Raw genomic sequence first — 22,012 nt, forward strand, 5'->3', positions numbered from 1 at the left:
ATAATGTACTTAGACATCAACTAAAAAGGATTATTGAAAATTCAACCCATAAGGGGTAAAATTAGAGGTGTGTAGTCCACGCGGACGATGTCGCGGGAATAAGCTAGTCTATATGTATAAAAGGAAAAGCTGACTGACTGACTCATGAGTCATGACTGATCTATCAACGCAAAGCTCAAACTACTGGATGGATCTGGATGATATTTGGTATGCAGGTAGCTATTATGACCTAGACATCACACACACAGACATTATGTTAAGAAAGGATTTTTGAAAAAACAACCCCTAAGGGGGTAAAATAGGGATTTGAAATATTATATAACGGGAATAAGCTAGCTAGTTAGAAGTATTATACCATAATACATCCTATACTAAAGTAATATTTCCTCAAAGCCTTTGGCTTATAATTATCTCAAACAGTAAAGTACTAAGAGGTATAGGTACTAGGTATCGAACTACCTGAGCCGAGGGATTTTTAATTATCCAAGCTTCGCTCAATTAATTAACTAAAATAGCATAACTATTTAGATTTTAGTTTTGTAAAACACAATAGTCCATACAAAGTATAATCGTAAAGCTGCGGTACAATCACAAGATATGGCAGTATTCTCGCAAAGCGTATAAAATCGTTCATTAGATTGTGCTACGGTCGTTGCCATCGAATCATCCAGATTGAAGTCATTAAAATTCGCGAAATTCAATGCTAAAACATTGTATTGAGATCATTTCCATTGTTTTAATTAATTTATTTTTTAAACGGCTCTTTTCAAGTAGAATGAGTTGTAAGAACCTCTCTTTAAAACAAGAGTGAAGAATCTCTAAAATAAGAGTGAATAGGCCTCTTCTAGGTAAACGCGTCCCATCTTAGGTCGCATCATCACTTTCCATCAGGTGTGATTGTGGTCAAGCGTTCGCCTATAATGAATTTAAAAAAAAAACCCAAGTAATCTAAAACATGTGTAAAAGGAAAAAGTGACTGGGTGATTGTCTGTTTTTTTTTAAAAATAGATATAGCGAGCGAACGAGCAGGCGGGTCACCTGATGTTAAGTGATTACCGCCGCCCATGAACATTTGCAGCACCAGAGGAACCGCCGAATTTCTAAAAGGCCGGTAACGCATAGGCGCGCCGATGCGTTGCCGGTCTTTTAGGAATTTGTTTATTGAATAGGATTGAATGATCTATCAACGCACAGCTCAAACTACTAGACGGATCGGGCTGAAATTAGGCATGCAAAAAGGATTTTTGAAAATGCTATCCCATAGGAGGTAAACTCGGAGTTTTTGTGTAGGTAGGTAGGTGCCAGGTGGGGACGAAGTCGCACCTAGTTGTCCTAGAACTAAACCCCGTATTTTTCGAGTCAGCCGGCATGCGTTTCAAATCAAAATAGTACTTACCTACCTATTTCAAACATTTCAGTTGCGTTTTGTGATGTAACTTCTAAGTAGAATTTTGTTATTGGTATGTAACAATTTGGTCAAGGTGCATATTTAATACAGTATCTACTTAGGTAGGTACTTAATGTATTTTATAATTGCGCCCCACATACCTAGTTAAAAAAATATTTCACATTAAATACACACACAATAATACTGTAATGAGTTCAAGAATGGCACGAGACTCCATAACTATAAAGTTTCTACACGACATCGTCACATGAGAGTGGCATCGTACCGGAACGCTAAGTCGCTTGGCGGCATGGCTTTGCCGGTAGGGTAGTTACTAACCACGGCCGATGCCTCCCGCCAGACAACTTGCACACGTAATGAGGTCTGATTCCACGCTAGATTTTCAGTTGAGTACCTATTTAAAATTTTTAGGGCTGATTTTCTATCGTTGGATAACCTGAGGAATAATTTAAAAACATAATCATTAATTGGTAGTCGAATAAATTTGTACCTGTAAATACTTTAGTTCGCAGCTCGCACAAGCTATCGCCTTATGGAAAAGCAATTATTTTCAATTGACCAATTTTTTTAAAGAATATTAGCCTTTAATATGCTGACTAATATTTCCCTTTCCCCTCCAATTAAGCGTAAAGCTTGTACTAGGAGTAGATACGACGATAGTGCTACGGATGGGGTTTGAACCGGCACGCTTTCGGATTTCAGTCCGCTCCTTTAACCGTTGAGCTATCGGATCTATGTATATAACCCGTTTACTAAAATATTGGACCTGGCGTCGATTAAAAATTTAAAAAAATAAAAACTCAACAAGTGGCAGACAAAAATTCGTAGTACGTGTATCAGTGACAAAGATGCGAAAATACACGTATGTAGGTACCTACTTTTTGTCTGCCACTTGTTGAGATTTAATTTCTTTTTTAATTTTTATTCGACGCCAGGTCCAATCTTTTAGTAAACGGGTTGTACTTACCTAATAATAAACACCTGTCGAAAATTTTCAATATAATATGTACTTACATCTATCTACTCGTACCTCATAGAAAGTGGCAAATAACAGTGTGGATTGCAGCCTCAAAGTCCATACGCGTCGGTAGGTAGTAGGTACCTATGGTATAACTTTCTCTCGTGGTGTCTACAAAGTTGGTTTACGGTAATAATAAGCTTGTTTCTTTTTCCAGTTACTTTACTTGCTTGAAAGTGAATCGGATATGCTAAGAAAGTATAGGAAACTAGATGACGCCTGCGACTTCGTCCGCGTGGATTTAGGCTTGTAAAAATCCCGTGGGAACTCTTTGATTTTCCGGGATAAAAAGTAGCCTATGTCCAAAGACCTTTTAAATTGTCCAGACGGGATGTTCGGGTGTACGAACGGCTAAAAATATTATATTTTAACTCAATCTTAATTAACGATTAGCGACTCAGAGTATGGCGGTTAAATCTATACTAATATTATAAAGAGCTGTAAGTTTGTTTGTAGGGGGTAATCTTTGGAACTACTAAACCGATTTTAAAAATTCTTTCTCCAGTAGAAAGCTACATTATTCCTGAGTGACATAGGCTATATTTTATTTTCAAAAAAGTTAGAGATCTCTTCGAAAATTGCAATAAAGTGAAAAAAATAGTCGTCTCATCTGCGTAAATACCTACCTAGTTAAAGTTACACGAAAACAATGTTTCTGTGGAATTTATATCTATCTTTTACGGTAGGCTCACACTAACCATTTTTATGGTTTTGGTTGATTGGTTTTTTTGATTTTAGGGTTCCGTACCTAAAGTTTCCGTACGTAAAGGAAAAACGGAACCCTTATAGGATCACTATGTTGTCTGTCTGTCTGTCAAGAAACCTACAGGGTACTTCCCGTTGACCTAGAATCATGAAATTTGGCAGGTAGGTAGATTTTATAGCTGACATTTGGGGAAACCGTGAATTTAGGGTTAGATCACACAAAAAAATTAAATTGTGGTCATGAACTAATCATAAAATTAGTATTTTCAACTTTCGAAGTGAGTGACTATATCAAGTGGTATCATATGAAAGGTCTTCATCTGTACATTCTAAAACAGATTTTTATTTATTTTTATGCATCATAGTTTTTGAATTATCGTGCAAAATGTCGAAAAAATACGACTGTAGTACGGAACTCTCATTGAGCGAGTCTGACTCGCACTTGGCGTTTTTTACTATAATAAAATTGTTCGTCATCTTATAGGTATGTTTAATTTAAACCAAAATTGCCCTTTGTAGGTAATTCTGTTGTGTACGGCAACAGAAATAGAGAACTAAACTTAAAATGGAGTTAAAATGTAAATCTATTGCTCCCTGCGGTAAAGGATAGCATTTCGACCTGTCAATTTAGTTTTAGTTTAGAGAAATGTACCTAGGACGTATGAGCACAACATAATTTAAACAAATTGTAATTTGTAGGTTTGTAATTTTATTTGTTTTGTTTCACATCTACGTTGTACAAATTAGTTTGTAGCTCTGTGTGGATCTGTCGTATACGTATAGTATCGTTGAGATGAGTTAAAACGAGACGGGAACAACTTCAAGCACGACCTTTACTTTGAGTGCGAAAGAGACTGCGAATAGGTGAATGAGGGGTCACGATTCATGAGTAAACGATGCGGGTCGCGGGAGGGGTAAAGCGTCGCCATCACGATTGTCTCATTTATTTTCTTTTAGTCGCTTTCGATACTACGAAGAGGTTGGTTAGTGTCGCTCCGTGAACCGTAAACGAGAAATATAACCGTGTGTGTTTGTGCAGTTTTGTGTGAGACTCTATCAACTGTGAATTCAAAATGGGGTGTGGATCAAGTTTTGTGAAATATGTGCTGTTTTTCTTCAACCTGGTGGTTGCGGTGAGTCTATTTTGTCGGGTATAAAGGGCGGGAGAGCGAAGAACCGGTTTCGCCTTTGGCGGTGGTCAGCCAACAGTGAAACCCGTGCAGGGCGTTGTGATCTACAACGTGGCCTGGTGCCCGGTAGGTTGTGACCGGAATGTTATTTTAAACTTCTTTGTAACGAGCTTTGAACTGTGGGTTTGTATGACCCCGGAAACTTAACACTTTGATTTAAAGAGCAGCCGAATCCTGATTGTATATCGGTATTTTTGGACGAGCTTTTAGTTAGATGAGGAATAAGAAGTTAGATTAGTAATATTTCGGTCGCCAGCACAGTAATAGGTATGATGAAAATTACAGTAGAGGAAAAAATCTTAAATTTAAGTCGCTGGCGAGCTTTTCCATATCGCCGAATTTTAAATTGTTGGGTAGGTAGCTACTAGGTAGTTGGGTAGTGTACACTGTACAGCCCGCCTTGTTGGTAGCAAGAAAAAATAATTTTTAATTTAATATAGGTCGAGATGGCAATCAGGGTATGAGGCCGGGGGGACGTCCTGCACACCCGCACGTCACCCGCGCTCGCCCGCACCGGGTGTGCGGGCGTCTTTACATTCTTGCTCGATATAGATAAGATGGCGGCCTCGAAACAGCCGTTTTGTTTGGCGATCATTTAAAACATTACTGCACTAGCTAATGAGATAACAACCGCACGACTTTGTAGACTAACATCTGTGCGGTAAGTAGTATTTTATCGTTCAAGTGTGGTAAAAGTCTACTTTATTGACTTTTTGATAGCTGTGAAATTAGATCCACTTGACGAGCAATTTGTTCTATTTGACCTATTTGTTCTGCAGAAATAATTTTTTTTTTTTTTTTTTTTAAAAGAATATTAGCCATATTAAATGACTAATATTCCCCTTTCCTCTCCAATTAAGCGTCAGGCTTGTGCTAGGAGTAGGTACGACAATAGTTCAACGGGCGGGATTTGAACCGTCGACCTTTCGGTTTTCAGTCCACTCCTATACCGGTTGAGCTATTGAGGCTTAGGAACGGTAGGTATCCTGAAAAAGATAGAATCGTCTATAAAAATCTATCAAATGATCCTATTAATTACATAAAAAATTAGAAAAAATTGTTGCTTGAAGGTATTATTTTAAACTAAATGTACCTAAGTACCTACCTAAGTAAAAACAAGCTCCTTCGAGAAAAGGAGAAGGTCACGTCCTTTTCTAAGTCTGACTAGACTTTAGGTATAGATACGATCCTAACTATAGGTAGGTTACATCGTCCGTCTGCACTCAAGTACAGTAGGTATGCGGCCGAAAGTAATGTAGGTACATCGGCCTTTAGAATGACATTTCGGCTTTTTAGAGCGTTGTTTCTGTCACTCATACGTATATGACGTTTTGTCGGTCTCACCGACAGGGACAACGCTCTACAAATTTGCTGTCTCCTTCTTAAGGTCGACGTACATTACTATTGGCCGCCTACTGTAGGTAGGTAGCTAGGTACCCACCTACCCAGTCCTTTAAAGCCTTGAAGGTGAAGAAGGCATGCAATTCGTTGCGTAGAATAGGTGGGCATGTTTATCTAATTGACAAGTCAAGTACGAAGTTAGGTCTAGATAGGTACCCAGGCAGGATATTACCTATTTAAGGTATAAGTAGCTATCTAGTACACCTGCCAAGTAATATTTTCCACTCCTTTAATCTAGTATAATCCATTCGGAACCAGTCATACCTAGAAGCACTTGGAAAAGTTTAAATATGAATAAAAATTAAAAATCTTTTGTTCTTATTAAGTACCTAGCTACCTATTGAAGGAAAATAACTAGTTAGGTAGGTATATATAAGAACCAAGAAATATACAGTACCCGGCCGAAAGTGATGAACATCGGCCTTTAGAATGACAATTTTCTTCTTTGTAGATCGTTGTCTCTGTCACTCATACCCATATGACGTTTTGTCGGCCTCAACGACCGAGACTTTGCTCTACAAATCTGCTATCTCCTTCTAAAGATCGATGTTCATCACTTTTGGCTGCGTACTGTACTTACGTGGAATAGCCTTTGTTGTTTTCCATTTTTAAATTAGTGTAAGGTCACAGGTTCGATTCCTGGCAGGGGTTTGGAATTTTATGAATCCTAAATTTCTGGTCTGGTCTGGTAGGAGGCTACGGCCGTGGCTAGTTACCACCCTACCGCCAAGCGATTTAGCGTTCCGGTACGATGCCTTGTAGAAACCTTGGGTTTAATAAAAACTGTCATACCTACTCCTCCTTCCAGGTTAGCCCGCTCCATCTTGAGACTGCATCATAACTTACCACCAGGTGAGATTGCAGTCAAGCGCTAATTTCTATTTGAATGAAATAAAATAAGGGCAACATAATTTATATTTGAATAAAATAAAATAAGGGCAACACTTAACACCACAACAAGTAACGAACCCTAAACTCCTAACGCCTATCCCACTTCTGATACCTACGTAATAGACGCAATTAATTTGCGTATCAGAATGAGGCCATGATTCAACACAAATATAGGACCAGAGTCATGAAAACATTTTTAATTCAATCGTAATTCGGAAAAAATAAATTAAAAAAAACGGGCTGAATTGAGAACCACCTCCTTTTTGGAAGTCGGTTAATAAGGGCAACACTCAACACCAAAACAAGCAAATTAGGACCTTAAACTCTTAACGCCTATCCCACTTCTGATACAGTACGTTATAGACGCAATTAATTTGCGTATCAGAATGAGGCCATGATTCAACACAAATATAGGACCAGAGTCATGAAAACATTTTTAATACAATCGTAATTCGTTACTAGCAGTGACTCAATGCTGCTCAGCCACTATGAAACTATGACATCATTGTGTTTAGCCATAGCATGTTTCTCGCGAGAGGTTTGTAATGATCACATTTCACGTCACACGTCGATTTGCATGTTTGCATAAAATGCGCAATCTTATTGTTCGTACGTACTTGGTTACCCATGAGTTCACTGGCGACTTTTTGTTTTAAATCTTTTTATCCTGTAAGTATAATAAACTAGGTTTTTTCGCGACTGTGTCCGCGTTCTCACCTGACAAAATCTCTTAAAATTTCCCTTTCGTTTTCCTTAAAATTATGAAATAAGTAGGTATAATGTGGCTAATTTCGTTGTACACAATCTCTAAACTAAACTAAAATGGAACGTCTAAATCGAATGCTATCCCTTTCATAATGTTGCTTGCGGAAAAGGATACCACTAGATTTAGACCTGTTAATTTAGTTTAGTTTAGAGATTGCGTGCAAGAGAATCGGCCCCATTGTCTATTTCTTTATTTTTAGTCGAAAACACAATTAATATTACCAATTTTCATAAAAATTATATCTTGAGAAAAGATGGAACTTTCTTAACCCCGTTGGGGTGGAGTTTCTGAAAATCGAAAATCGTGAAACTTCCCTTATTTTCAACCGAAAGCTTGAATATAAATTTTTAGGGATGGGTAAAATTAAAAACTTACATACTTTGATTAAAATTTCAAAGCATTAACCTCCTATCCTTAATTAATATCCTTAACCCTAAGGAGTTAGGGTTTGAATTTTCAAAAAGATTTTCAGTTGTCGTCTACTTGCGATGCCTTTTTATTTAGAGGTACATCATCATCATCATCATTTATTTATTTTGCTCAGATATGGTACAACAATATAATATGTAGGTAGTGTGCTCTTACCCTTATTATAAGCTGTGTGGACGTGCCTTCGTGATGTTTTGCAATCTTTCCGTTCTGTTTAACAACTGTTCTAATTTAAGATTAAGTTTTTACTTTCAAAACTATGAAAAAAAAACTGTTTCGATATTTTATAAACTGCCCTACGTAGTTACTATTTGCATTACGTGCATATTTAACTGTTTACATAATATATTAGGACCTACTTAATCAGAAATCTACAAAAAAACAGACGCTTAAATGGATCCTAGACATGGTCGCTAACTATGGGCCTCTAAGTAACAGCGGGTGATGGAGAGCTATGCTTGGACTTTCTGTACGTGATCAAATCAGAAATGAGGAGATCCGTAGGAGAACTAGAGTAGCCGACATAGCTTAACGGGTTGCGAAGCTGAAGTGGCAATGGGCAGGGCACATAGCTCGTAAAACCGATAGACGTCGGGGTCGTAAGGTGCTGGAATGGCGACCTCGCACCGGAATACGCAGTGAAAATGAAAATGAAAATGAAAATCTTTTTTATTCGTATAAACTTTTACAAGTGCTTACGAATAGTCGGATGCATCTACCACTGGTTCGGAATGCCTTTCCTGCCGAGAAGAACCAGCAAGAAACAGTGTTGGAAGACCCTCCACTAGGTGGACGGATTACATCAGACGAGTCGCAGGGAGCCGCTGGTTTCAGGCGGCGCAAGACCGTGGCGTGTGGAAGTCCCTACAAGAGACGTATGTCCAGTCCAGTGGACGTCTATCGGTTGATGGTGATGATGCCGAACTAGAAATAAAGTTGGTCACAGTTGTTTTTTGCCTGTCAACGAGTATTATTATCATATTATGGTATTTCATCACCCCAAGGCATGAGAATCGATAGGACAATGGGCTTGCGTGTCAAAACCCCCTTATCCTTTACTCATCGCCCTAAAAACCGGGCAACAGGTGTCTTTCATTGAATAATTAATGATTCAATGGTACGTGGCGGTAAAGCCCCGCAGAATATCCTGCTATGACATGACTTGAGCTTTGCATTCCTAACTAGTTCCTACACACTATACATATTATATGTACCTACTTAATGTATCTACGGTAGTACTTATCTAAAAAAAACCGGCCAAGTGCGAGTTAGGCTCGCGCAATAAGGGTCCCGTACTCCAGTCGTATTTTTTCGACATTTTGCACGATAATTTAAAAACTATGATACATAAAAATAAATAAAAACCTGTTTTAGAATGCACATGTGAAGCCCTTTCATATGATACCCCACTCGATATTGTTATCTTACTTCAAATATTGAAAATACTAATTATTAGTTCATGACCACAATTTAATTTTTTTTTGTGTGATGTAACCACAAATTCACGGTTTTCAGGTTTCCCCCTTAATGTCAAGATAGCAATGTCGCACAGTATGACGCTTGGGCAGTCGTGAGTCGTGAGTCGTGACGAATAAAATGACACCATTTACCCAAATGTACCGAACGAGTAACTAGTTCCACACAAACGGCACATTCATTAACTGTAATTATATTAACGTATGCACATTCATAGACGGCTGAATTCATCACCATAATTATGTAGTTATCCACAAACAAATACATATAAATATATACTTGATGCTGCTAAAATAATGCAGAGTTTCTTGCTGGTTCTTCTCGGTAGGAAAGGCATTCCGAACCATTAGTAGATGCTGTTGAAGATTCGATAATATTTTTATTTTATTTATTTATTTAATGATATCTTCACTCACGAGAGCAATCACGCATTTTAGAGATTAGAGATGATCTATCAACGCACAGCTCAATCTACTGGACGGATCGGGCTGTTTGGCATGCAGATAGCTATTATGACGTAGACATCCGCTAAGAAAGGATTTTTGAAAATACATCCCCTAAAGGGGTGAAATACGGCATTGGTGTAGTCCACGCGGACGAATTCGCGAGCATATAGGTACCTAAGCTAGTTAATTCTAAGGAACAAGTTTTATATTGAAAGGGCAAAAAGCACTTCTTTATGTAAGCCGTACAATACGAAATATCCACCTATAATTGCTTACACATGCAAGTGGGTCAAGGGAAGGTCCAAGTGGGAAGGAAAATCCAAGATGGCCGATACGTGACTCAATCAAACGTGTCAGGATATTCGTGTGCTTTATCCTCCTTCCAATTGAGAATTCGCTGACGGAAATGTCGAGGGTTCTTAAGAGGAAACTTCAGTGTCTTTTCTTTGTTGGTTACACTTGAGATAAAGTATCGTTCGTAGATATGTTCTTACGTTCTTAGTTTTAAAACCGGCCAAGTGCGAGTCAGACTCGCGTACCGAGGGTTCCGTACTAGTGATATTTTTCGACATTTTGTACGATAAATCAAAAACTATTATGCATAAAAATAAATAAAAATCTATTTTAGAATGTACAGGTAAAGCCCTTTCATATGATACCCCACTTGCTAAAGTAATCTTACTTTTAAATTGAAAAATATACATTAGTATTTTCAATTTTAAAGTAATTAAATGTTATATTATTTAATTTATATTATGTTCATAAACACATTTTTTTAATATGATGTAACCACAAATTCACAGTTTTCAGATTGTTCGCCTTATGTCTGCTATAAGAGCTACCTACCTGCCAAATTTCATGATTCTAGGTCAACGGGAAGTACCCTGTAGGTTTCTTGTCTGTCTGACAACACAGTGATCCTATAAGGGTTCCGTTTTTCCTTTTGAGGTACGGCGATCCTAAAAACAAAAAAAAAATTACAGAAACGTACTCAACTTTAGGTTGGGGTCCTTCTTTAATAATGCATGAAATTTGCATCTTTAATTCTATAACTCATCCAAAGCGTAGATAGAAATAAAACAAAGGTCCCCTAACTCCTCCATTCATTTACTAAAGAAAATAATTTGAAGGACATTTACTTAATGAAGAAAACTCCCCAAGACGAAATTAGGTCAAAGTATTATAGGAAGAGGCTCTTTTGTGATATTTTATTTTAATTTTACTCAGACATTTGCCTTGTTAAATTCAGTTGTTCCTCCGATCAAAATTCAAATATAACCTCAATAACTAGACAAGTCCATACTAGAAGTCATGCCTCCGTGAAATGGTGCCAAAAATACTGTCTGTATATTCACACTACACAGCTAATCTGATTCTTTGCGTAGCAATAAACTTGTCACTAATAGAAGAGGCGATGAATTTGAATAACACTGGGAAACTCAAATTAGAAAGAATTTGAATATCTTAATCGAAGAAATAATGCATTAAATATAAGATTTGTCTGAGTTAAATAATATGATGTAACAGATGTTTTATAAGTGACCTTGGGCGTATAAACACTAGGCAGTATGATTATACGCCGTGGTGTTTGCGAAACTTGTAAAATTTAAAATCAACTGGTTATTCAAGTGGTACGAGCGCGCGCTAGTTCGCTTCGCTACTTTAGTTTACACGTGACCGAGGGGCGGTGACATCATCGTCTCCCGACCTCAGGCCTCGGTGTTGCTCCGACGCCTTGGCGGCGCCGACACTTCAGCCCTCTTAATATCCTTGCAAGCTTTTAACGGTCTAATAGCTACTGGTGCAGACAAACCAATTGAATTTGTTTGGCTGCTGCCAAACACCAAGAATTCGATCATATTGGAATTGCTTAAGGAACTGGTTGCTTAAGGAAATTATGCCCAGTTTGGCTGGGTCCAACATCATTGCAAACTGTGTCATCTAAATATAAAAAGAAAAGGTGACTGACTGACTGACTGATCTATCAACGCACAGCTCAAACTACTATATGGATCGGGCTGTTTGGCATGCAGATTGCTATTATGACGTAGACATCAGAAAGGATTTTTGAAAATTCAATTCCTAAAGGGGTATAACAGGGGTTTGAAATTTGTGTAGTCCACGCGGCCGAAGTCGCGGGAATAAGCTAGTACCAATTAAAATACAAATTGAAAGTGACCTTGACTGAAGATAGTTATTTACTTGCATGGCCGACCACCGAGGACTTGAGCATAATTTAATTTCTTTAGGACCTGGTCAAAATTATGGGCAGTCTAGGTAGGTCGCACAAATGGCAAACTGTCAAACCTACCAATCAAAATACAAATTGAAAATGGCCTTGAAGATAGTTATAATATGTACTTACTTGAATGCTAGTAATTCATAAAGGACGAGGGAAGGTATTGTACCAAATCTTTATTGCGTAACTATTCGAAATGAGGAAAAACTAGAATTGCGTCGTCTACCATACAATTTCAAGGTCTTTCTGTCTCAAGGAGCACTATTAGCACAAGAATCTTGCCATCCTTACGCTACTTCAGTTTTGTTGTGATTGGTGCTAAAAAATTCTTTTTGAAACTGAGCTTTTCAATCCAATACCAAATATTTATGCTCTATATAAACTCCCGAATTTTGGGGTCTCTAAGGAAAGGACTGATGACCTCCCTTGTGGGGTGCCTGTTTAGCTTTTCCTTAGGTAGTAACAAAACGGAATACCTATCGGTAGCCTATTCTATACCTTCGAAATAAAATGTCGAAACTTCCTCCTACTCGTTATGCGCCAAACCTGTTCTTTAATATTTCGACTAACTAGTTAATGTTCTCTTTTGCAATGCCATTTTTGTAATCGACAAACGTATATTTACGGATGTTGCGTATGACCTTTGCCAATAATAACTTTTCGCGTAGGACCGTCAAGGATTTAATTATGTACATTTAACCATCTTCTGTTCATCATTGCCTTTGCCAACAATTTGTTTTGCACTGTATTTTACTAGCACACAACTCAAGAAGCATAGAGGCGCTACATAGACATCAAGGGAGAAACCATCACGCAGCATAAGATCTCTGCCATATTTTACGTCTGGGTTAAAACGTAGGGGAAAGAGGTGGAAAGAAAAAAAGTAAGGTTTGGATATGGAATATAAGGGAGTGGATTGAAAAAAAAAACCAGTCTAAGAACACTTTGTCATGTAAGAAGTATAGAAGCTGACCTTTGGTAATAATTAAAGGAGAGACGAGATTAGTTACTGTATTGGCTCATTTTCACTTTCATTGGTCGCATATTATATCTGGACGCGACGATGTCTCCATTGAACGTCTAATAGTTCAGCGAAGAGTGAGAGCACCAGGGCACTCACCACGGCTAGTGAGGGCTATGATGGACGTTCCCTTACGACGTGGACTGGTATAAAATCAGTCTGAGAAGTAAGAACTCTCCGCTTACCATTCCTTGAACAAGGAGAAGTTTAAAAAACTAATTACCTACTGACCTTTAGTATTGGAGAGGCACGATATGAAGAAGAAGAAAAAGATATAAGCAAAATGTCTGAACATGTTTTGATTGTAGTTAGTACCACATAGCCTCATAACTAGCGCGTTATTTGGACGTTTACTATCGGTATCATCTGATTTGCCCTCCGACGCGGCGTGGAGGTCAGACTCAGATGGTATCGCTCCGTATAAAAACTAATAGCCTGTCAAATATTGAGCCTCAATAGCTCAACGGTCGAGGAGCGGACTGAAATCCGAAAGCGTGCCGGTTCAAACCCCATCCGTAGCACTATCGTCGTATCTACTCCTAGTACAAGCTTTACGCTTAGTTGGAGGGGAAAGGGAAATATTAGTATATTTAGTATATAATTTTAAATATTAGTATATTTCCCTTTCCCCTCCAACTAAGCGTAAAGCTTGTACTAGGAGTAGGTACGACAATAGTGCAACGGATGGGGTTTGAACCGGCACGCTTTCGGATTTCAGTCCGCTCCTTTAACTGTTGAGCTATCGGATTGATCGATTAAAATTGCATGATTGCTTTTTATTGCCTGATTAGCTTGGCTAATATTCTTTTAAAAAAAATATGAGTGTAGAATAATGAGTTAAATAGACCTTGGTATATTACCGGGAACATGCCAGGACAAAGAGTAATTTGATGTAACCAGTTTTCGGTTCACTATCATATAGCTATGATAGCCTAATGGTTAGGGCTTTTAATCGGAGGTCAGGGGTTTAATCCCGGGCACGCACCTCTAACTTTTCAGAGTTATGTGCGTTTTAAATAATTAAATATAACTTGTTTAAACTGTGAAGGAAAACATCGTGAGGAAACCCGCATGCCTGAGAGTTCTCCATAATGTTCTCAAAGGTGTGCGAAGTCTACCAATCCGCACATGGCAAGCGTGGTAGACTATCGCCAAAACCCTTCTCTCTAAGAGGAGACCCGTGCTCTGCAGTGAGCCAGCGATGGGTTGATCATGATAATGATGATGATCATAAACCGTGTCAAAATTCAAGATGTCTCATAAATTCCATCGGTACGATGTTAATTTAGGGGCAGAACCTGTCACCGATAAAAGCCAATAAAAGATGTTTTCTATGGTGGATCCGATAAAAAAATTTCCATAAGCACCGAATGAAGTCAGAACGTCGCCCCTGCGGCGCCATGCCACCCCTAAATGAATATTTACCGTTCGCATTATATTGACCTTTATTTATGCTTGCAACGACCTTGGACTCGATTGTGTTTAAATAAAAGCGTATTCTTGGGTCAGTAGCGAAATCTTTGAAAATTGGCCTCGTGGAATAACAATGATGCTAATTCGGTCACAAAACTAAAAGTGGGGCGTATTTTTTTTTAATTTATAGACTAGTGCTTGGCTGTAATCAGACCTGGTGGCAAGTGATGATGCAGCCTAAGATGGAGCGCGCTTGCCTAGAAGATGCCTATTCATTGTCGACTTGAAGGTAACCATATTATAATTGGAGGGGAAAACTGATGCTGGAAGGTTGTTCCAAATCTTAGCGGTTCGAATTAGAAATGAGGAGGCAAATCGCTTCGTATGTATCCGTGGAATTTCGACTACGTACGGGTGCAGACCTTGGAGATGGCTTGCGGTACGATATTATTTTGGTTAACGGTTTGGTGCCACAGTCATCGGAGGAAGTGCTTTATAGATAATTCCTATAAATAAACTCCAAGGCCTGAATGATTAAAAAATACGAAATTTTCCTGAAACACTTTATGTGTACCTACTTAAATTAACGAAATTTTTCTTAAACACTAATAAAAAGTTAATGTTCGCTCTATAGATCTCAGCCTAAGACTATCCATCTCTTAAGAAATCTTCTTAGAATACCCGGCTGAGTTTTACCTATACGTAAAATTTTACCTATTCTACATAAATAACTTGAGTTTTGAGTTTGAGTTTAAGGACAAGGACAAATTGTCAAAGTCAGTTAGTCCTCAAGCAGACTTGATCTCGAGTATTTCTTACAAAGCTTACCTACTACGTGCAGGAAATGACTCAATGTTATTTATTGCTGGGAGACGAGAACTCAATCTGTTTTCAATTAAGTTAGTACAAAAACTTCCGGGTCTGTTCTTTTATTACATTATAAGTACTTAGTTAGGCTGCGGTTTCATATTATATTTTCAATGTCGTAGCATGTACGTCGTACTGCAGTGGCGTGCACAGGTTTGAAGCCAGGGTAGGCACTAGTTAGCTAGGAACCTGTTTATTGGCAGGTCAAAATGAAAAATATGCATTGAGCTATTACAACTGGGGTAAGCAGTGCATTTATGCCTCTATGACCTGCACGCCCATGCGTCGTAGGTATTAAATTAGCCATTTACCAGCCAACCAAAGATATATATCTATGTTTGAAGTCAACCAACCATTCAATTTTGACAGGCTACCAGGTTTTATATTGTAGTCAGCTGATATCGTGAGATATCTGGGTTGATTATGTACAACAAGTTGTACAAGTCCATGGGTGACCGAGCATTAGTTTGGTTGTTTTCCCCTTCATGCCTCGAAGAGCACATAAAAAATATATTGTTAATACTAAACCCGTGTTAGGGCGTGAAAAAATACGAATCGAATGTACGTATTTGTATGATGGCCACTTCGAAGAATCACGGATACGAACCGAATACGGAAGAGTGCACAAACGCCCTATCTCTTTCGTCTTGATTGTAGAGGTCAGTGCATTTGCTGAAGTTAAAATATTAGCCTGTCAAAATCTATGAATCACTAAATGTGTTGGTCCTCGCAAATCTCGAGAACAGCTGAACCGATTTCGCTAATTATTTTTTTATAATATTCTTTGAAGTACGAGGATGGTTCTTACGGAGAGAAAAATTTGAAAAATTTGAATCGACTGCTAGGCGGAACGAAGTTCGCCAGGGCAGCTCGAGATTAAATATGATTTTTTATCATTGTCGTTGAAAATACCTCATAACTTAGAATCACACATACTATAGATTATTATACTCAGAATAGAACATCATCATCATGGTCAACCCATCGCCGGCTCACTACAGAGCACGGGTCTCCTCTCATACTGAGAGAAGGGTTTTGGGACATAGTCTACCACGCTGACCGATTGGCAGACTTCACAACCCTTTGAGAACATTATGGAGAACTCTCAGGCATGCAGGTTTCCTCACGATGTTTTCCTTCACCGTTAAAGCGAATGATATTTTAATTACTTAAAAACGCACATAACTCTGAAAAGTTAGAGGTGCGTGCCCGGGATCGAACCCCCGACCTCCGATTGGTAGGCGGACGTCCTAACCACTAGGCTACCACAGCTTTAGCAGAATAGAACATTGGCAGTTAAAAATGTTTTTAACTCCTTTTACTAATTTCCGTTCAGCTTGATCAAGATAACTACCCAAATCCAATTCGAATTTTCTAGGAACTTTTAAATATTGCAATCATCAGCAAGCTTCAAAGACATTCCACCGCTTATCGGATTTGAAGTTTGAACCGAGCCTATTGTAACTACCTACGTCCTGGAGGGTTCGGGATTTAGAGCTTCTCTTTGTCTATGACCCCCTCCCACTAGCTTATTGTCAACCGGCCGTCGACCCATCTCGCAATACACGTGCGACATACACCGGTATGCCTACGTGGACTTGCATAGGAGTTAATTTAGGAAGTTGTGGCATTGCCTGAATTAAAATGAGCATTTCAGTTTGTCTGCTTCTTTCTATTAGATATTGTATTGTTGTATTCTGGTCTGGAATATCTACCTACTTAAAAGTTTCAAGATCTTACATACTTGATATTAGAAAACTTTTCCTAGGGTCTCTAGGGTTCAATATCGAAGACGTGTCCTTTCTTATAAGTCCCGCAAATTGCTAATGCGCGTGGCCGCCTTTTTAGTGAAGTCAGCACTAGACTAAAGTTTCGAGCTGATGGTAGGTATATTTTTATTGCGGCTGACGTCAAAATTACGTCATTTCGATGTTAATGATACATGGTTCCACCGCAATAGCAATTTGCGGGACTTAATAACAACTAATTCTAATAGCAAAGGTTGGATTTCGAATAATTTATTGTTTCAGATGTAACTAACTAACTAACACTTAACTTACAGGGTTGAATTTGGAAATATCAATTTATTCAGTTTTACTAAAAGCGAATGTGGCTGCTTTTCCTCGATTCTGAATTCTGATTCGAAGCACTTACTACTAAGATAGATACTTAGGCATTCTGATGGGCGCCAAGTATCCGTAGTTGCCGTTTATATAGGATATTTTACTAGTATAATTAATTCTACTTCCGCTGAATTTATTAAATAATTAAGTAATATGTAGATGAATAGGTCCACAATTTCACAGACAATCTAAACTATGTTGATGCATTGAAACACGTACGAAAAAATCGCAGTTTGGCGAGCCGTGATTTCGATCGAAATGTGAACATTCGTCTATTTTAAGAGAATCTAGGTCGGAACGGGTTACCGACCCTCGTCGTAAAGGTTTTATCGCTGTGTCCAACGGGAGCAACCTGCGATTAGTTACTCGTAACTAGTTAGTAAGCTGTGATAGCCTAGTGGTTAGGACGTCCGCTTTCTAAACGGAGGTCGGGGGTTTGATCCCGGGCACACACCTCTAACTTTTCGGAGTTATGTGCGTTTTAAGTAATTGAATATCACTTGCTTTAACGGTGAAGGAAAACATCGTGAGGAAACCTGCATGCCTGAGAGTTCTTCATAATGTTCTCAAATGTGTGTGAAGTCTACCAATCCGCACATGGCCAGCGTGGTAGACTATGGCCAAACCCTTCTCACTCTGAGAGGAGACCCGTGCACTGCAGTGAGCCGGCGATGGGTTGATCATGATGATGATGATGAACTAGATAGCTGTACTTACCTTACCTTCCGTTACCAAATTGTGCAATTGAGACGAATGGAAAGTCGAGAATTACGCAACTCGAAAGAGAGACACAGTAGTCCGACGCTTTTGATCTCGTGGTAAATGGCGACCAGGACGACCCCTCAATATACTATAGTACGGGACAGGTCGAGATGGCTATTGGGGAGGGAACGCCCGGCACGGCCGCACAGCCTCCACGCTGCCGGTGCGGGCGAGCGCGGGTGACGTCCCTCATAATCCCATCCTCATATTACCATCTCGACCTGTCCCGGATTATTGTGGGAGTGTGCGCTGTACGAGGACCTCCGGTGCGCCCTGCTGGACGGGATTGTTCGCGAGGAAGAGGGTCCGGTTTACTACCAGGACCTCGTTGCTTCGGCGGAAAACTTCGGCAAGCTACGGGAGTTCGCGCACCACTGGCATAAGAGGCGGAACAGCTCGGACCGTGATCGTGGACCAGTGGGTGTTTGAGGAAGGATCCGGACCGCGGGGCACGCGGGGATCTGCGTGTTGTGTACGTCTGCCCCAGAAAGGGGAGAAAGACCAATTAGGGACAAGGACAGGAAAGAAAGAATTTGTAGGGAGTCAAGAAGGCGCCCCGGGAAAGAGCCACCGAGCAAGTACCGAACGGGCGCCCTCCCGCGTTTCGGCCCATATAACCGCGAGGTTGGTGGGGCCATGGGAGGTGGTGGGTTGTCCCGGATTAGACATGGGGCTCCAACTACGTAGTAGGCCAGTTTAAGTCGCTCCTTAGCCCCGCATTTACCGTAAGACTGCTCTGTCTAGACGGCTTCGTCCTGGCTTCGTCGAACTTCTGTACGCATCAAATCCTAAGTGCTTATAGCTAGTTAGTTACGGTAAAGAAAAACATCGCGCGGAAACCGGCATGGTCCTGAGAGTTTTCTATAAGATTCTCAAAGTCTGTCAATCCGCACTTGGCCAGCATGGTAGAATATGGTCAATATAGAACACATTTGCGTTGTTGTCTCTTCACGGATGTTTCCGGCGTAAGTCTGAAGCAGTAGGCATGAAATCTTTTGAAGAGATCGTGTTGAAGAGAAAAATGTGTTGTCAATAAACAAATTTCATACGTGACTTGATGGCTATAATAATAATGCATTCTTCCGCATAATATCTGCTTCAAGAAAAGATTAGTCTCAGTCATAACAGAAAATGTTTTGGTTGTTCAAAAACTTCATTTTAATGGCTTTCCTTCAGGTCACGTCCAAAGTAGGTACAAAACTGCCGTCCTAAAAAGCCGATAAGTGCAAAAAATATTTTTCGAGTTATTACCAAAAAATTTAGAAATTTTCAAAAACCAATGATTTTGATAAATAATGGAACAGACGTACCGCCGACATTACATAGCTACGTAGGACCACACTAAATAAAAACTTAACTAAAAACCTCGGTCCTTCACTACTGGGAGGCAGAAAAAGGCTTCAGGCACGGGACTTCGTGATTTGTCGTAAGTCTCGTACAGTTCTTGCAATTCACGAAGGCGAGTGAACTTTACTTGTGGTTACGTCGTATACGGACATTACGTACGTGTGCGTGCATGTCGGATCAATCAGTCGCGAGCAAGCCTTCGCAAATGCACACATTTACTGTACCTTACGTATATCGATACGACTTATGAGTCACTCGCCTTCGTCAAATGCAAGAACTATAACATGATTGATTAGTCTTACGACAAAATTTCTTCTCAATTAATGCCTTCATGAGATAACCTTTGTAAAGTCCATGTACATTGTACGTGGGTATCTAGTGGTATTTAAGTATTTATTTACCGATATATATAAGTATTAAGTATATTGATATAGTGGTGGGATATAATGAATTAGGTCAACAGGTCAACTGCTGTGTCACGCCAATGAAATCAATCTGTGTTTATTAACGTTTATCATGGCATACAAAATGAGCGCTACGGAAAATATTCTAGTCCATGTCAGGTATGATTATTGTAGTTATCAGTACCCTTATTGTAAATGCGAAAGTGTGTTTGTTTGGTTTGTCCTTCAATTACGTTGCAACGGTGCAACGGATTGACGTGTTTTTTGGCACGGGTATAGATAAAGACCTTGAGAGTGACATAGGCTACTTTTTATCCCGGGAAATCAAAGAGTTCCCACGGGATTTTTAAACACCTAATTCCACGCGGACGAAGTCGTGGGCATCAGCTAATAAATTATAATTACAACATCATAATAGCTAGGTGATAGCCTAGTGGTTAGGAGGAAGCTGTGATTGCCTAGTGGTTTGGTCCACCTTCTAATCGGAGGTCGGGGGTTCGATCCCGGGTGCCGCTAACTTTTCGGAGTTATGTGCGTTTTAAGTAATTGAATATCACTTGCTTTAACGGTGAAGGTAAACATCGCGAGGAAATCTGCATACCTGAGAGTTCTCCATAATGTTCTCAAAGGTGTGTGAAGTCTACTTACCAATCCGCACATGGCCAGCGTGGTAGACTGTGTTCTTCACGGTAAACCCTTCTCATTCTAAGAGGAGACCCGTTCTCAATAGTGGGCTGGCGATGGGTTAGTCATGATGATGATGATAGAGTTAGAAAGTTCATTGTACCGTCAATATCACTGATCTATTTAAAATCAGTCAGTACCAGTAGCAAAGCGGAAGTTATTAATTTCTTTTTCCTTTTTTTCCCGACCTCGCCTTTACGCTTCGCTCGCTGCACCTCTTCAGTGTCTTTGAACTCTTTATTGCATGTATGATGCACAAGCTACGTAAGGTGCTTGACCAGTTTTTAGGGTTCCGTACCTCAAAAGAAAAAAAATTATTAAAGGAACTCTTATAAGATCACTTCGTTGTCAGTCTATCTGTCTGGTTGTCTGTCAAGACCCTTTTTCTGAGGAACGCGTGAATTTGAAATAGGTCTCAGGTCTACAATCCCTTGGAGTGAAAAAATCGAACTTCTGAGTCAACGCAATCAAAAGGTCTAGGTAGGCATGGCCGTTATGCTGCATATTTTGACGCTCGCAAGGGAATCAAAACCTATGGGGTACTTAGCTGCTTCCCGTTGATCTAGAATCATGACAGGCAAGCAGCCTTAGCACAAGAGGGTTTCCCCTCTAATATAAAAACCATAAATTTGTCGTTATAATAATCACACTAAAAGCGATTACAAACTTGGATTTCCAGATTTAAGTAACAAAATAATTAGTTTGGCCATCCAAAGGGGTAATGCTGCCAGCATCTTGGGTACAATGCCTCGCTGCGGTGGTCTCGACGAGGTTTTAGATTTAATTTAATTTATTTTAGTTTTAATTTAATGTTTTTTTTTTTTAGATTTAAGTTTATTAATAGTTTATTTGTTAATCATTGATATAAAACAAATATTTTAAACAATAGTAACAAAGTAATTATTAAAATAGATACACGTATCCTTCCAAGTTACCGAAGGTACAGAACCCTCGGTGCGCGAGTCCGACTCGTACTCGGCCAGTTTTTTTTTTTTAAATTACTTACTGAATTTAAAAATCACAAATCTCCTCGGTTTCTTCATAAAATGTTACTTATTTTTATTTAAGTGTTTAGGTTCAGTTGAATGGTTATCATCATCATCATCATCATCAACCAATAGACGTCCACTGCTGGACATAGGTCTCTTGTAGGGACTTCCACACGCCACGGTCTTGTACCGCCTGGATCCAGCGGCTTATAGTTACGATTAAACTTTGACCGTCAATAAAACACAAAGTGACCCTAACTTGTATATAACCTATTTTGTTTTTAAAGACCGTCAAAGTTTAACAGTAACCGAACTTTAACCGCCTGTCATTTATTCTGGACCTTAAGGTTCCCCCACACAGCTGCGTTATTATCGGTCGATAATATCGCATGCGTTATTGCGATATCTGATTTCAGTACATTTTGTATTAGGA

General features: G+C 39.3%; 1 protein-coding gene across 2 annotated transcripts in view; it reads left to right on the forward strand.

Annotated features, from left to right (window-relative positions):
• Positions 1-4,071: 4,071 nt before the first annotated feature.
• Positions 4,072-22,012, forward strand: part of LOC117995839 (23 kDa integral membrane protein-like) — a 38,582-nt gene continuing 20,641 nt past the window's right edge. For both annotated transcript variants that reach the window (XM_034983859.2, XM_034983865.2), the window contains exon 1: positions 4,072-4,264. In XM_034983859.2, coding sequence (XP_034839750.1) covers positions 4,205-4,264 — 60 coding nt within the window. In that variant the 5' untranslated portion in view covers positions 4,072-4,204. The remainder of the gene's footprint in view (positions 4,265-22,012) is intronic.

This window comes from Maniola hyperantus, chromosome 3 (assembly GCF_902806685.2).
Source record: "Maniola hyperantus chromosome 3, iAphHyp1.2, whole genome shotgun sequence".
Classification (NCBI taxonomy): Eukaryota; Metazoa; Arthropoda; class Insecta; order Lepidoptera; family Nymphalidae; genus Maniola; species Maniola hyperantus.